At 42.0% G+C, this 16916-nt stretch overlaps 1 protein-coding gene across 1 annotated transcript in view; it reads left to right on the top strand.

Moving 5' to 3' along the window:
• The first annotated feature begins 3697 nt into the window (after nt 1–3697).
• Nucleotides 3698–16916, top strand: part of cemip2 (cell migration inducing hyaluronidase 2) — a 25914-nt gene continuing 12695 nt past the window's right edge. The window contains exons 1-8 of the mRNA XM_031731757.2: nt 3698–3935; nt 6456–6810; nt 6902–7042; nt 7208–7775; nt 10592–10761; nt 11539–11730; nt 12869–13038; nt 14607–14819. Of these exons, the coding sequence (XP_031587617.1) occupies nt 6474–6810; nt 6902–7042; nt 7208–7775; nt 10592–10761; nt 11539–11730; nt 12869–13038; nt 14607–14819 (1791 nt within the window). The 5' untranslated portion in view covers nt 3698–3935; nt 6456–6473. The remainder of the gene's footprint in view (nt 3936–6455; nt 6811–6901; nt 7043–7207; nt 7776–10591; nt 10762–11538; nt 11731–12868; nt 13039–14606; nt 14820–16916) is intronic.

Raw genomic sequence — 16916 nt, 5'->3', positions numbered from 1 at the left:
CTTTTTTTTTCTTCCTGTTTATCAAATTCTCTTTTCCTTTGGTTTATTTTGTATCTACTTTATCTGCATCTTTTTTTTTACCCTTCATTTTTAAGAAGCTTTGCTTTCTTCAATGCCCCTGCCCCCACCCCCTCCCCACCCCTGGTTCCAGTTCATACATGTCTTTTCCCAATCTATTCTTTTTTTTCCCCTGGTTATTTATTATATTTCGTGCCCTTTCTCAGGTTTCCTGAGGTGTTAACATATTTGGTATCTGCGCCTTCTGATTTTAAGGTCCCTCCGGCAGGCTTCAGGTGCTCTTTGGAGTTTGAAGTCATCCCTGACATATTCCTGACCACCCTAGTGAAGTGCCCAAAGAGGGGGGAGAGAGTCTTTAGAATACTTCCATATACAGTGGCTTGCAAAAGTATTCGGCCCCCATGAACTTTTCCATATTTTGTCACATTACAGCCACAAACATGAATCAATTTTAATGGAATTCCACGTGAAAGACCAATACAAAGTGGTGTACACGTGAGAAGTGGAACGAAAATCATACATGATTCCAAACATTTTTTACAAATAAATAACTGCAAAGTGGGGTGTGTGTAATTATTCAGCCCCCTGAGTCAATACTTTGTAGAACCACCTTTTGCTGCAATTACAGCTGCCAGTCTTTTAGGGTATGTCTCTACCAGCTTTGCACATCTACAGACTGAAATCCTTGCCCGTTCTTTGCAAAACGGCTCCAGCTCAGTCAGATTAGATGGACAGCGTTTGTGAACAGCAGTTGTCAGATCTTGCTACAGATTCTCGACTGGATTTAGACACCAGACAGGTCAGGGATAAAGTTATTGAGAAATTTAAAGCAGGCTTAGGCTACAAAAGATTTCCCAAGCCTTGAACATCCCACGGAGCACTGTTCAGCGACCATTCAGAAATGGAAGGAGTATGGCACAACTGTAAACCTACCAAGACAAGGCCGTCCACCTAAACTCACAGGCCGAACAAGGAGAGCGCTGATCAGAAATGCAGCCAAGAGGCCCATGGTGACTCTGGACGAGCTGCAGAGATCTACAGCTCAGGTGGGGGAATCTGTCCATAGGACAACTATTAGTCGTGCACTGCACAAAGTTGGCCTTTATGGAAGAGTGGCACGAAGAAAGCCATTGTTAACAGAAAACCATAAGAAGTCCTGTTTGCAGTTTGCCACAAGCCATGTGGGGGACACAGCAAACATGTGGAAGAAGGTGCTCTGGTCAGATGAGACCAAAATGGAACTTTTTGGCCAAAATGCAAAACGCTATGTGTGGCGGAAAACTAACACTGCACATCACTCTGAACACACCATCCCCACTGTCAAATATGGTGGTGGCAGCATCATGCTCTGGGGGTGCTTCTCCTCAGCAGGGACAGGGAAGCTGGTCACAGTTGATGGGAAGATGGATGGAGCCAAATACAGGGCAATCTTGGAAGCAAACCTCTTGGAGTCTGCAAAAGACTTGAGACTGGGGCGGAGGTTCACCTTCCAGCAGGACAACGACCCTAAACATAAAGCCAGGGCAACAATGGAACGGTTTAAAACAAAACATATCCATGTGTTAGAATGGCCCAGTCAAAGTCCAGATCTAAATCCAATCGAGAATCTGTGGCAAGATCTGAAAACTGCTGTTCACAAACACTGTCCATCTAATCTGACTGAGCTGGAGCTGTTTTGCAAAGAAGAAATGGCAAGGATTTCAGTCTCTAGATGTGCAAAGCTGGTAGAGACATACCCTAAAAGACTGGCAGCTGTAATTGCCAGTTAACTGTAATTTGTGGCTGTAATGTGACAAAATGTGGAAAAGTTCAAGGGGGCCGAATACTTTTGCAAGCCACTGTACATTAATAACTTGTAACTACACTGGAATGAAGAACAATCTTCACCACAGGTAAAATTAAAAGGACAAGAAAGGAGGGGGGGTTAAATACCAGGTTTACTTCATATACACATGCATATATATAAATTCCACACTTTATGTATTTCATGCTTTTTTTTTCTTCTAAATTTATTTTTTAAATGTTTAAATCTATTGGAGATTGCCTTGTTCTCTACGGTGTGTTTGTTCCCCAGATCAAAGTGGAGAGATAATATTTCAGTGAGAGCTTGACTGAGAAAAAACACACAAGCTTGATAGTGCTGTAGGCCAAGAAGTTATCTCTGCTGCTTTAGTACAGTAACAGTAGGATTAGGGGATTAGTTAGATTTGCAGATAAGAGATGTTAAAGGAGATAATTTGAGCAAAGTCTGGAAATGAAAATGTTATGGCTAAAGATATAGGAATCATCATATTTTGTCTGACTTTCATATTTTTTATAAATTGGTCATCACATCGGAGTTTCCAATTTATGAACGCTGAAATGGTAAACCTCAACATTTTGTTCTTTGTTTTCCTCCTGTCTGCCAAGCAGGGAGATTGGCAAAAAAGTATGTCTCCATTGTCACCAGAGGGTGGCGTTGTGTCCGAGGTTTTAAAGCCCCTCCTCTGAATGTAATACTTCATCTGGTGTACCCTTCAGTGACTCCTCGGAGAGACAATAATTTTGGTTCTTAAAGTCATAAGAAAGTAACTCCTGTCACATTGAAAAGGTTTAGATTAGAAGTAAAATCTCACCACGCACAATAGAACAGCTTAGTGATAGCCTGAGCGTGTAATTATATATGATTTTTAAATTATAACAGAATTATAAGGACAAAATTGGTTATGCTGGTGCTCATCTGTCTTTGAATATAATTTGTTAAAATGCTTTCAAACATAGGTTGTAATGTTCATTTTGAAGTGTTTTGTTGTTGTTGCTGTTATCAGAAATTTGAATAATTATCCGAATAATTTATCATTGTCATTTATCATAGTTATTATATCAGAATAATTTATCAGAAATTTGCTACCTGTTTCCCCCTGCTTTAGGGTGTCATGTGTTTGATTCATATATACTGTATATCACTTTGGACATACAGCATTACAGATAATTTCATTAATTATATTTATCTAGAGTTGCGTCGTGTAATCTGTCAATAGGTTTACATTTAAAACCTGAAGGATAACTACAATATCTTCATATAAAATATAACGAAGTAGAAAATTGGATAAGATGGGAATAAAATATAAGTGCGTATTCTGGCCCTAGCCTTGCTCTCATCCAATGGCTTTGGTTATTATGAATAACATTCATATGGTCCAGTAGCATAGGTGGGAGCCTACAGGATAGGCAATTATATTTCTCGGGCCTTGTACCATAGTCTCCTTTCACGTTTCAGTATTGATTCGCCATCACAATTAAAGAAGGAAACATGGAATGCCAGTAAAAACTATCATCTTATTCAGCACAGTGTCCTAATCGGTCTGATTTCATAGCAATGCCTCTTTCAAGTCCTGATCCAATAATGTTGACTCTGGACAACAATCACGTGTGAATTCTTGTTGCGAAATCCAGTCAAAAATTAGTACAAAGTGATTAGGTCTTTCGATGCGGGCATAATATGCAGCGACTGCTGTTTAATGGGCCTTGTAAAGTGAACCTATGTTCTTCCTTCATAAAACAATAATAACAGCTGAGTTGCAACGTTATTTCCATTATTCCCGGTTTCTTGTTTCAGCCCAGAGAGGCCGTTCTCGTGGGTTTTATTGTTACAATCTTTTGGACAGCCATTGAACGCATCGCGTCTTCCTTGGTTGAAAGCCGCGCCTGCTTCGCTCTCTGTGGAACCGGAGGCTGATCGCGGGGAGAAAGGCAGCCTATCAGCAGAAAAAGAACCACCATGTGAACAAAGGGTATATAAGAAGGGACACGAAAGCGCAGACTTGTCAGGGTGAGAACTTATCTGATTATCTCACCACCTCTGGGGCAGCGTTTTCAGGGCTCGGCAGAGAGCGAATGGACAGAGCCGGGAGAGGAATAGGACAGTCCCTCCAACGGTAAGACCCCACCGTCCGCCTGGCCAGCCGCTTTTACATTGTGCCTGTGTCCGTCCGTCAACCATTAGGGGGGGAAGAGGAGAATTTAACCTTGTGAACCTCTGAGGCAACGCTTGCTTTCTAGAAAAGGGGCACTAGGCTTATCATAAGTGAACGACAAAAGTCATAACTGACTCTTAAGCTATTGTTTAAAAGTTTCTCAAAGCGTGCTGCTACGTGTCCCATTCACCAGCTACTATAACGGCGAAACAGAAGAAAAGCTGCAAATAATGAATACTTTTCCAGCTTTGCTCACTTCTTTATTTCATGCTTCTTATTCTCGGGTTCCTCTTTTGCTGTGGAAACTCGGTAACACGCCATTGGAAGTACACGTTTAAAGGAAGGTGGCCAAAATTAAAGTCCAGAAATAGTGAAATCCTTCATTGAACGCATCCTCATTAACCTCAGTGTTACACAGCGAGGTCCGCACACAGAACAAGTGTGGACGCGTGCTATTTAGAGTTTGTGAGCGCTGTTGTTACTCCGTCTGTACAGTTTTAAGTGAACACATGGCGTCAGTGTTAGTAACCCTACAGTAAAGGGTGATTTTACAGCCGAGGAATGCGTCTTGGTGTGCCCCAAATGCTTCCTCACACATCTGTTTGATATTCGGTAGCTGCAGAGTCCGGCTGATATGAGAACGAGTCAGTAGTGAAGACATGAGGTCTGCAGGCTTGTGATCGGCTTAACTTCCAGGAACAGAACAAGTCTGGAATTTGGAGTAAAAACATAGCCAGAGATCTGCTTCTGAAGACTCATTCCCCATCTTCTGTTTAGATGGGGAATGGTATTGTAATGGGATACTTCAAGTTGAAGTGGGCGAACCACCTGCTGTTCTGCACAGTTTATTTTAAAGCTTAGATGAATGACTGAGCTTTTGTCTTAACAGTCCTTGATTGTTCCTACACGGCTTTGTTTATGCGTAGAAGAGGTTTATTGTTGCTCTCTGGTCTAAAATGATGACAAGATGGCCTGTCAAGACAATGGTCATTTTGTGTGTTTGTGGCTTGGCACTGGTGTGAAGCACTTTTAGATTTAAAGACTAAAATCATCATTTCTGGGGTGTGCTTGATTTGGCTCAATCTGTTGTTGATATTTATATATATATATATATATAAATGATACCCATGATCACAATCACACAATTTCTCTAAGAAAATGTGCACTTGTTGACGTTATTGTTTAAAAAAATCTAGAAAGGGCAAGCAGCGATGTTATTACAGTGAGCACTTGTGTTTACAAAAAGTGTTATAGAAGCCTTTTTTCTGCACACTCATGTCCTCTACCCCTGCCTGTTTGTGCGTGCAGGTGTGCCCACATATTTCTCTCTGCATGTTTGTGTGTACTTTAGTCACGCCCATGACCCACTGTGTTGTGAGACATGGGTCAGGTCTTTTTACAGAACAACAGGGAGTGTCCTTGTCACTTCAAGTAGTGCACTTTTGTGCATAAAGGCTTGGTTTAAGGTTAGAAGATGAAAGCAAGTCTCCAGGAAAATTTGTTCAAAGTCAATCAGAGTTTTTCCTGGCGCACAGTAGAGCTTCGGGGGGAATGACTAAGCGAGTAAGCATGATTGGTCCTCATACAGTAAAGGCACTGAACGCACACCAAAACAGGAGTTGAGGATCTAAACACTTTTCTTTTTGAGTAAATAAACCCCAATTAATAAAGCGAGTTAAAAATTCATTACAATGTTGGCGACTGTTTTCCTTTGAGTTGCTGATAACTTGTCTTTGGAGTTTCACAAAATTTCCTTGATGCAGGAAAAATACACACTCAAAATGAGTGAGAGACGTCTAAGCGTCCATGTCTTCGGTTCGCTTTGTGCTACTTTCTCCCGAGCACAGACTGACTGGGACTAGAGCGCTCTTCCCCTTCCTACTGTAATTGGTGCCATCTGTTGGCTGTGTTAACATAGTCTGAAGAATGTGGTGATCCATTATTCACGACCTCCTTCGTTACTGTGGACATGAGCAGCCCATGTCACGCTTGTTCAAGCCAAACTTGTCTGGAGGAGTAGATTAATAGTGCTTTTGAGTGCCACTCTGAAGATCTTTACCTGGGGGTCCTGGAGTGAGATGCTTTGTGGGTTATTGCCCGTTTCCCTAGAATCAGCCTGTTTTTATTTCTTTACCTCCTACTGTTTTTACACTTTTTTTTGTCCTCCTTCACTTTGACCTCTTTTTAAGTTTCTCCTTGTTTCATCCTTAAACACCAAGCCTGCCTGATGGTACCTTTGTGTTTCCAGCTGAACAGTCTGTATATTAAAATACAAACCAAACTTTACAACAAGAAACTTGATTTTGTATATAACCTTTTCCAAAGTTGGGTGTGACAGACAGCAGAAAATCGTCCTTTTTCAAAGTTTTCTGTAAACCAACCATAAGTAAAAGCTCATTTGAAACAAAATTATTGATGCTTTGCGTACAGTCCTTGCCACTTATTCTCCTTCTGACCTCTTTCTCATCGATCTTCTTTCAGGTAGCAGACACGTATACCATGCCGACGAGTGATGGCCCCAGCAGGTTCCCTGTCTTTGTGCCTCCACCTCAGGGCAGCCAGAGGTGCCCAGGTTATGTCCCCGGGCGAGTGGCTCCAGTCCGCTCGATGCCACATGCCAAAACGCCTCCGCCTCCACCGATAAAACCTCATGGCCCACCACTGGGGCGACAAACAAGGGTCACCTTGTCAGAAGAGAACCAGTGTAGGGAGGATGCGCAGAGGCTCCAGCAAAAGCTAAGAAAGAAGACTCTGATCTGCTGTGGAGTGTCGCTGGGGGCTTTCTTCCTCACGCTTATCCTTGTCCTTAGCCTCCGTAGTGGTCCTGAGTTAGATGGTGATTATTTATTATGAATTTCCAGGCTTCTTAACCATTTCTGTACGACTTTTAGACATCTTTGCGGACATCTTTCTGTTCATATTTACAGAGAATTGCCCAGATCACAACCCATCTCTCAGTAACTGGAATCCAGGTCACCAACCACAGCGGGCTGTCATTGTCAGGAGAGGAGATTTGTTTAGACTGGATGCTTCTGCTACCTTACGCTCACTTACCATCCAATCAGGAGGTAGGCACATCACAAGGTGTCTGATTTTTGTAAAGTAGCTTTTTGAGATGTAACACAGATTGAGTCACAATAACCAAGTTGTAATTATTAACGCTAAGTTTATGAACTTTGGGATGGAACATACAGCAAGAACGAACTAAATGTGTTTTCTTTGACTTCTCACAGGTCGGGTAGTTTTTGCAGACAGCCATGACGGCTCCAAAAACATAACCTTGAGAACACATCACATCCTCATAGAAGAAGGCGGCGCCCTTCACATCGGTTCGCCCAAATGTCGCTACCGTTCCCGTGCCACCATTGCTCTCATGGGCCGTTCTGACAGCGAGGCTGTCTCCGAGGTCCCCGCTTTTGGCCGCAAGTTCATTGGTGTGAAAGCCGGCGGAACTCTGGAGGTACACGGGACTGAGAGAGTTTCCTGGTCTCTGCTAACCAGAAGCATCCCGGCGTCTGGGGTGGCCACGGGGGGTTATGCCTTCCAGCGAAACTTCAGCCGAGGCATCCACCTGCGCGTGGTGGACCAGGACACGGCTGCTCTGCTGTTCTCCGAACGCTACGACACGTACGATTCCCGCAACGACAGCCAGCGGCTTGCCCAGCTGCTTCGCTCCCTGCCAGTGGGCCGAATTGTCACACTCGCTGTGGGAGACTCTGCCGACAGAAATCTTGAGCAAGGAACCAGGGAGGTCATCAACGAGAAACTCGGCAGCAGATTTGTTTGGCATCTCCAGTACAGGTAAACGCTGCCGCAAAAGCTGTGAATCATCTATCCTTTGGATCAGTTGAATTGTTTCCTGATGTTTTCTACCTGCCGTCAAACTCTGTGAAAATATGTGTGTATTTTTGTGGCTCAGCTGTGTTGCAGAGAGTGCCAACTCTCTATGAGATGGGTTTGTATTGGTTCTCCATGGTGTTGTGACTGCAAGTCTTTCTGAGTTTTTTGGTTATTATTGGTCTCCATGGGCTGGTTTGTAGTGTTTAATGTGTGTTTTTGGTCACCAGTTAAACTAAACCCACTCACCTTTGACGCATCAATACTTTCGTCAAGCTCTTTGTCTCACATCCAACCTCCCTGGAAAAATGCCTTTTTTTTTTTTTTTTTTTTTTACTGGGCTTTCTGTTCATTTAGGATGTTCCCTTGAATCAGTCATAGTTCCTGTTTCCTTTGTGTCACTGCTCCACCAGAAAAAGGAAACATGTACAGGATAACAGGGTCATGGACAGTGTTTTCCAGGATTTGTGCAAAAATGTGGCAACTAAGGAGATTTTTTTGACCTTCAGAAGGACTGTGGAAGTCGTGGTCACATGAGGGGGTCCCTTATAAAACTAACAAAAAGACATGATTAGATTGAGTTCTTGGCTGCCCAAAAACCTTGATGCCACCTTGTCATTACCCATCAGAGGTAAAATGTGACACTGGAGCATGTGGCTCAGGTCTTGACTTTTGAAGCGGTTTCCCTCGAATCCAGAGTGGCGCGCTTGGATCAGACGATGGAGCACATGAAGTGGTTGTTGGAAGTTACGTTTGTGTGTTAAGACTGTGCTGTGTTTTCTAATCCTCTTACTGCTGGTTTTTATAGCTTCAGTTTATCATGTTCTGAAATCACACGCGTCACAAAGTGTTTTTTGCTTTGTTTGTTTATTTTGCTGTGGCTGTGAGAGATGGGTTACAGGATTAAGCATTATAATGAATGCCTTCTCGTGGAGATAGAGGAGTGTTGTGTTGAGTGTGTTTTCTCAGCAGTTTATTGTCATTTGCGTCAGTGCTTTACCAGCGTGCATACCTTGTGACCTCCAGCTTATATTTGATTTAATTTCCACAGGTTTATTTTGGTGGCGCCGCCCATCCTTTCTGGCAGCGATGCACAAATCTGTTAGCCGCTGCTTCTTGCATGTGAGCTGTCTGTCTTTTAACTTTAGCATCTCAGGACAGTACTCAAACACGAGAAACACACATTCATAGTGGTCTATAGTGAGTTCACCTCTGGCCCCCACGCATTAGCAGTTCCAGTTAAACAATGATGCTGTCAAAGGTTGATTACCAAATCAAGGGTATGACGAAAGTAATAATAATAAAAAAAGGATCCTTTTTTTTCTCCTCCCTTTGTTGCGTCTTTAATGTCTGACTCAGCTCTGATTTACTGAGCAAACATGCACACAGGCAGCAGCAGGTCAGTTTGCAGAAAGCCACACGCTGGGGCTCTAATGAGAGACAAGAGTGGATGCCCCAGATGGATCCTGTTTGTGTGTCAGTGAGGTGTGCTGTTCCATGTCACTGTGACTCACATCTACAAAAAGACACGTTTGTAGAAGACTGTGATTATGCCAGCAAGAGGAATTAGTTTAAACAGATAGTGTCTTTGGTTAATTGGAGTACAAATTGCTGTTTATATTAAAAGATATGGGTTTTTTCATGTAAACATTGCCATTATTAATGCACTTAGATCATCATGTATTATGTCATCTTCAGATATGACATGAGTGGCAGGCTTGGTTGTAGATCCCCTTTACTTCCAGATAAAATGGAGCTGGAGAGGTTAAGTGTAGAGTTGACTCTGGGTTTGTTTACCACGTGCAATGAGCCAAGCAGCGGCTCGGTGGAAACAAGATCACTTTGATTCGGTCTGGATGGACAACTGCCGACCCAGATACAGTTCCACGGGTTGCATGAACGGTAAATTGTGTTTTAAGGGCATATTGGTCAGCCTGATAAAATGTTTAAAGTTTATAAGTAGATTAGAGCAGCTGCCTTGAAATGTTTTTGGTATTCATGAGGAAAAAGAAGATCTACATTCTTGAGAAGCTAAGGGCATGATATTTGAAATATCCAAGACTGTATGTCTCATAGTGTGCTGTCTTATTTTAGATCGCACACCCTCAAAAGCACAGCCAGTGTTATACGCCATCCACACCCTCGAGCTGCTTTGCTCAAATGATTTCAGCCTCTCCTTATTGAATCATTGTAATCTCATTTAAAATAAGATTCCTTGGCATCTTGGACAGGGAGGACCTGGAACAAAAGTTAAAAAAAAAATGTAGCTATATCACATCCACCCATCCCTTCCTAAATTTTTCCCTTAGTTATTTCAATAATCCCCTGACTTGTGCGATATCCGTTGGTTTTCTACTTTTTCGCTTTAATATATTTTGACATTCACTCTGATATTCACTTTCTTGCTTTTTACCCACTCTCCTGCTTCATGCTTATCTCAGACATTTGCTTTTGTCAACGAGCACAGTATCTGTAATTTGCATTGTCTGTGGAAATAGCTAAAGCTACATTTATCACTCAATACACGTGGTTTTATGTAAGTCTGTAAGAATGTGGTTAAAGTACAGGGTTTAAAACACCATCACTAACTAAGCAAATATGCACAGGTAACATATTAAAAGCAGTAATGGGTGTCAATCATTAGTTCCACCTTGGCTTTAAGCTCTTTTTTTTTTTTTTTTTTTTTGGATGATTTCTTTGACAATAATGTGAAACTCATGACTTCCTCTTCTTTTCCATTTTCTCTCCGACCTTCCTTTTAATTCTTTCGGTCTCTCCAGGCAGGCGTGGGCTTTGGTTTCCGTGATAGGCGGTGGAAATGCATCATGCTCGGAGGATGTTAGGGAACACGAAAACCATGACACAGGAGGAAGAGCTCTGGCAAGACGGAACTTCACCACTGTTAATGGAGTGGGTTTCTCGGTCACTGCCTATAGCGAGTGGAAGACCGGTAAGAAACGATGAAATCCAAAACCAACCATGTAATCTCAACTTCTGGTATTTATTCAGAAGTAATCCTTGCTTTCTTGTGAACGTTTGAAAAGCTTAAGTCGGAATTGGTGCTCAATGGAAATGAATGTTTTCACAACACAGTTTTGTAGAATACGTGCACGGCAAATTATTATTATTTTCTCTGACCTTTGCTTTCTACCATGCCCTTTTTCAATTCTTAAGTAAAGTGCAATGTGTCATACTCTGAAAACCATACCCAGTGAAGAAAAGGCAGAAACATCAGAGAAATACCTGCTAAAGAAGACATTTACCCTGCTTTGACCATGCTAATGTTGGCTAACTAGCAATTAGAACATAAGCTCTAGTTAGCTGGGGTACTTGTACTTGTTGCCATAATGAGCTGTGAGGTCACTGCGGTCTGGTCCTTGGTTATTTATTTGTTTATTTTATTTTTTTCAAAATAAGATGGTAATGAATCAATGTGTGACACTCTAAATGGCTTTCATTTTAAAAAGACTCTTTGGGAATGCCACAATGTCACGGCTCGCGTTCAACAGGGAGCCATCAATTTTTTACTCCCTTCATTAATTATCTTTATAGATGACATTTTTTTTCTTCTATTGGAAAGCCTTTATGTCAACAATCTTGTGCTATAAGTCAAATCAATGTTTTCTTTAATTGCAGAAGACTACAAAGCATTAGCCTTCCTCTCTATGTCGTGCTCTGCTGGACCTTATGTTTCCTTTAAAATCAAATACTGTTCTGTACCCCTCAGGCGTCCCTACTGCAGGCTTCCAGGTGGATGCTGTGGACCAGGTGGTGCTAAACCTGCAGGATGAAGTGAAACAGACATGGCTACCAGGGGATCGCATCGTAGTTGCCAGCACGGACTACTCAATGCACCAGGCTGAAGAGTTTACCCTTCTGCCCTGCCCTCAGTGTAACAGCCGACAGGTCAAGATACAAGGTGAGAGAGAGAGAGAAGCGGGGGGGGGGGGCAGAGAAGGTCTTTGGTTTCTTCAGCCGTGTCAGTATTTGCCCTGAGGATTTATTTCTTGGTTTTTGGGAGCTACTGCCACAAACAGTACAAATAAGAACTGATGTAGAGAAACATTTCATTTTACAAAGCCTGTGTGAAGACTAGTGAAAAACCACATACGCTCCTTTGTAGTTAATAAATGTGATTAGTAGATGTAGGGCCATTAATCCTTCGGTCCAGCGGGATCTCATTTCCTTTTCAGCTGTTGTGGTGACGTAAGATTATAGAAAGAGGCTAAGGGGAGATTGTCAGGTTTTTTTTTTTTTTGTTTTTTTTTTAAAGCAGGCCCATCTTATTATAACCACAGGGCGGTGTATGGGTGGTTTATGAATTTAGATTTATCACCCCTTCTTCACCTCCTCCTGTTTTCTCCTGTTAAGTTGATGATCTACACTGACAGTTTCGCAGTTTGTCCATCTCTCTATCAGACATGTTTCCTGATCTCATTCCTCTGTCAACTCCCTTCCTGGAGAGAAGGGTGTGTTATTGTGTGTGTGTGTGTGTGTGTGTGTGTGTGTGTGTGTGTGTGTGTGTGTGTGTGTGTGTGTGTGTGTGTGTGTGTGTGTGTGGGCTGAGTTTAGTGTTTCTGTTACCGGGAAAGGCTGAACAGTTGAAATCCGGAGCTGCCACATATCATCTGTGGCAGAGAGTATTTTGTGCGTTGATGAATGAATGATGTTTCATACGTCTTTGATCACTTTTGCTTTTACATGTCTGTTGGTTTGGTGGGTACTCTTTGGGGTGTGGTTAGTTAATGTTTGAGCAGGAGCTGCCATACGCGCTAAAATTGTGGTTTACCGTTGAAAGGGTGCTAGGTGATGCATCATCTAAACAAAAGCAAGCCGTTATTGTAGTGTTTTAGTGTGGCTTGTCCCGCCTCAGAAACCAAGTTGTTTTGCTGCGATATTTAATTAAATGTTTCTGTCGCCATACTTCTCATTTGCTTTCACACAAAGTAACAACTTGCACCCGTTTCATGGTTTCTGAACATATTTTTCTTTAAGAGTTTTAAGAATTTCTCTTTGTTGTAGTATTTTGACCTGTAGTTTTATCTGTCTGTGCTCAGGGAAGCCTCAGTATAACCATACCGGAGAGATCATAGATGGCATCGACATGCGCGCCGAAGTGGGTCTCCTATCCAGAAACATTCTCATTTATGGAGAAATGGAAAACTCCTGCTACGGAGACAACCTGTGTCAGTTCTACAACCACGACACCTTTGGAGGCCACATCAAGGTGCGTGCGTGTGTGTGTGTGTGTGTGTGTGTGTGTGTGTGTACCATGTTTACATATCTTTATGAGGACCAAAAATTGGAATGCTACTGTACTTGTGGGGACCAACAGTGAGGACAAAATGCCCGTCGACATGAGTTTGAAGGCATTTTTGAGACTCAAAATGTGGTTTTATTGTCAGGGTTACAATTAGGTTATGATTATGGTTAGGCTGAGGGTTAGGATTAGGCATTAATTTTTGATGGTTAGGGTAAGCGGCTAGAAAAAGCATTATGTCAATTAGATGTCCCCACAGAGATATGAAAACAAGACTGTGTATGTAAATTTATTGCACAGTTACTTTGTGCTGCTCTTTCTGTATGAGTTGGCATGACTGTACTTTCCTGTTAAAGGTTGCTATTCAGAGTCTGTTTGACAGTTTCCTCACTGTGAAGATGAACGGTGCATACATTCTCCATTTGTGTACTGGCCTAAGTGAGAGGTGTTGCTTACCATCACACTGTTTCTCTTTTCTTGCACATCGTGTCAAGTTTGAATCTATATGAAAGACTATTCTTCAAAAGGCTAAGCGCAAACTGCAAATGCAGAAGGCACATTGGGGATTGGGGTTATACATGTAGATTTATCTCTGCTGTCTAACATGGGACCCAGTGTAGTCAGTGAGCTCACTGTAATTTTGTATGATTTCATTCAAATTGGTGGCAAATGGACGTAAACATTCCTCAGAGTCTATGTAATTTGCCCCCCATGTGCTAAACAAAAGACTTTGTTTCCATGTTAACAGCTTTCTAACTGTAACCTCAAAGTACACCAGACAGACACATGAAGCTGTTTTTTTTTTTTTTTTTTTAAAGAAAAGAAAAGTCAGCGTTTTCCTTGTAACTAGGCCTTCTATGCCGGCAAAAAGCCATCTGTCATGTCTGCCAAATCGAGTTTAACACAGTTCAGCAGCATGTTTCATGTTTCAATTCAGTTGTCCAATGAGTTGCCCTTTCTCTTATTTTAGGCCAGGTTGACTCTGTGGAGTGGAATCTACTGTTGAAACAATTAGTTCGTGTGTGTGTGTGTGTGTGTGTTTATGTAAGCGAGGGCGAGGGTCAGTGTTTACTGTGCGTACTTGAGTTTCAGTGAGCTGAAAGGGTTGGCCAATACCTTCTTAACAGAAACCAGATCCTGCTGATTTTGCCATACCCACAAAAAGACCTCCTAGACAGCACTGAACATTTGTTTGTATCGTTTTATTTGTATGCATTCATGTGTGACTGTGTGCTGTGCGCATCTCTGTGCGTGCGTAACTTTTAATTTACGCTTCTGTAATTCACGGCTTATTCACCAGCATCAGGGGTTTTGAAACAGCTCGACTAACAAAGCGCGGTGCCAGATGGGCTAAAGTTTATATCCCAGTGAGGTCACTGACGAACTCAGACAATTGTAACGGTTTAATTTATTACTTTAATTAGTCAGCCAGCATGTGTTACGCGGACCGCAAGCCCAGCGTCATTTGCTTTTGTCGTGGGTGGGAGCTCATTGTATTGAAAACGCATCCCACACTCTCTCCTCAACACCTACAGATTCTCAGTAACTTCTCGTCAGTGCATCTGTCCTACGTGGAGTTAAAGAACATGGGTCAGCAGGCGAAAAAAAGCCGCTACCCCCTCCACTTCCACATGTGTGGGGATGTCGACCAGAAGGGAGGCTACACGGAGCCCACCTATGTGGACGGACTCTCCATACACAAGTCCTTCTCCCGCTGTCTCACCATCCACGCCACCAACGGCCTGCTGGTTAGTAAAGCGTTTTAAAATATGTTGAATAAGTCACTGTATGTGAGAATGTAGAAAACCATACATGACTGTGGGAAATTGGTGGTTTGTCACAAAGCTCATCAACTGTGTCCTCCAATGCCTGATTACTGTGAAGGCTTGTATCCTCCTTTCTTTTTCCTCATCTCCCTGTTATTCACTCTCAACCCTTCCTGTTCCATCTCTTTCACACTTATAGAATGTGTTAGTCTCTTTAGAAAGATGTAGATGAAGTTTTTAAATGCAGTGGTGTGTTTGGCCTCTTCCTGATTTCCTGTTTTGTATGTTTGACAGAATTAAATGTTCCAGATCATCAAACACATTTAAATATTAGACAAAGATAACACAAGTAAACACAAAATGCAGTTTCTAAATGAAGCTGTTTTATTAAGGGGAAAAAATTCCAAACCTACATGGCCCTGTGTGAAAAAGCGATTGAACCTAAACCTAATAACTGGCTAGGCCACCCTTAGAAGCAACAACTGCAATCAAGCGTTTCCATTAACTGGCTTTTACAGCACTGTGGGGGGATTTTGGCCCACTCATCTTTTCAGAATTTTTGTAATTCAGCCACGTTTAAGGGTTTTCGAACATTAACTGGCTTTTCACACTTGTGCTACAGCGTCTTAGTCGGATTCAGGTCACTCCAGAGTCTTCTTTTTTTCTTAAGCCATTCAGAGGTGGAGTTGCTGGTGTGTTTTGGATCATTGTCCTGCTGCAGAACCCAAGTGCGCTCCAGCTTGAGGTCCCAAACAGATTCTTTGATGAAAACAGATGTTTTGGTAGACAGCAGAATTCATGGTTAGATTTACCACAGCAAGTCTTCCAGGCCCCGAGGCAGCAAAACATTCCCAGACCATAACACTACCACCACCATATTTTACTGTTAGTATGATGTGTTATGTGAAATGGTGTTTTAGTTTTATGCCAGATGTAACGGGACTCAGACCTTCAAAAAGTTCAGCTTTTGTCTCGTCAGTCCACAGAATATTTTCCCAAAAGTCTTTGGGATAATCAAGATGTTTTTTGGTAAATGTGAGACGAGCCTTCATGTTCTTTTCGGTCAGCAGTGGTTTTTGTCTTGAACTCTCCCATGGGTGCAATTTTTGCCCAGTCTCTTTCTTATTGATGAATCATGAACTCTGACTTTAAGCGAGACGTGTAGAAGCTTAATGTTGTTCTGGGTTCTTTCGTGACCTTCTGGATGAGTTGTCGATGCTTCATCACTGTTCCAAGTTTTTTCCATTTGTGTGTAATAGCTCCCATCATGGTTCGCTGCAGTCCCAAAGCCTTAGATATTGCTTTGTAACCCTTTCCAGACTGATAGATGTCAGTGACTTTGTTTCCTAGGTGTTTCTTTAGATCGTGGCATGATGTGTTGCTTTTCAAGATCTTTTAACTGGTTTCATTTTGTCAGACAGGTTCTAACAGGTCTGCCGCTAATCATGCTTGAGCGCGTTTAGTTGAACTGAACTTAGTCACAGTTAATTCATGATTTAACAAGAGGGGCATTTACTTTGTCACACAGAACCAGGTAGGTTTGGATAACTTGTCTCCTTTAATCAATGAAATCAACATTTAAAAATTGCATTTTATATTTACTTGGGTTATCTTTGTCTAATATTAAAAATTGTGATAAAAAGTGTGATTAATACAAAAAACAGTAGGAGATCAGGAAGGGGTCAAACACTTCTCACACCACTGGCGTTGTTGGATAAATGTAGTTATACATGTTCACACAGGTACTAACTTGGCTAAGCTAAATCACACTGTCTGTATGTGGCCATTGACCTTGACATTAAAGACTAAAGGGTTGAGGTTTGTTTTTATTTTTGTTTTGAGACCGCATGGTTGAAGCTCTGGGCCTAACTGTACAGAGGAAATTGAGTTCATTTATGGTGCATGTCATTGTTTGACTTGGCACCAGAAGGTAAACAAGAAAAACTGAAGTGACCCTGTGAGTATTCTCCTGTTGACCATCTTCTACCGTCTTTCTCTACATACCAAAGCTTCAGCAGTAAGAGGAAAATTGTTCAGGAATTTTAACTATTTAAGGAGACAGGCACATCTCGCGTTTGG

The sequence above is a fragment of the Oreochromis aureus genome, linkage group 12 (assembly GCF_013358895.1).
Source record: "Oreochromis aureus strain Israel breed Guangdong linkage group 12, ZZ_aureus, whole genome shotgun sequence".
NCBI lineage: Eukaryota > Metazoa > Chordata > Actinopteri > Cichliformes > Cichlidae > Oreochromis > Oreochromis aureus.
Note: the sequence above shows the minus strand (reverse complement) of the source record. Positions and strands in the feature narration are given on the sequence as shown.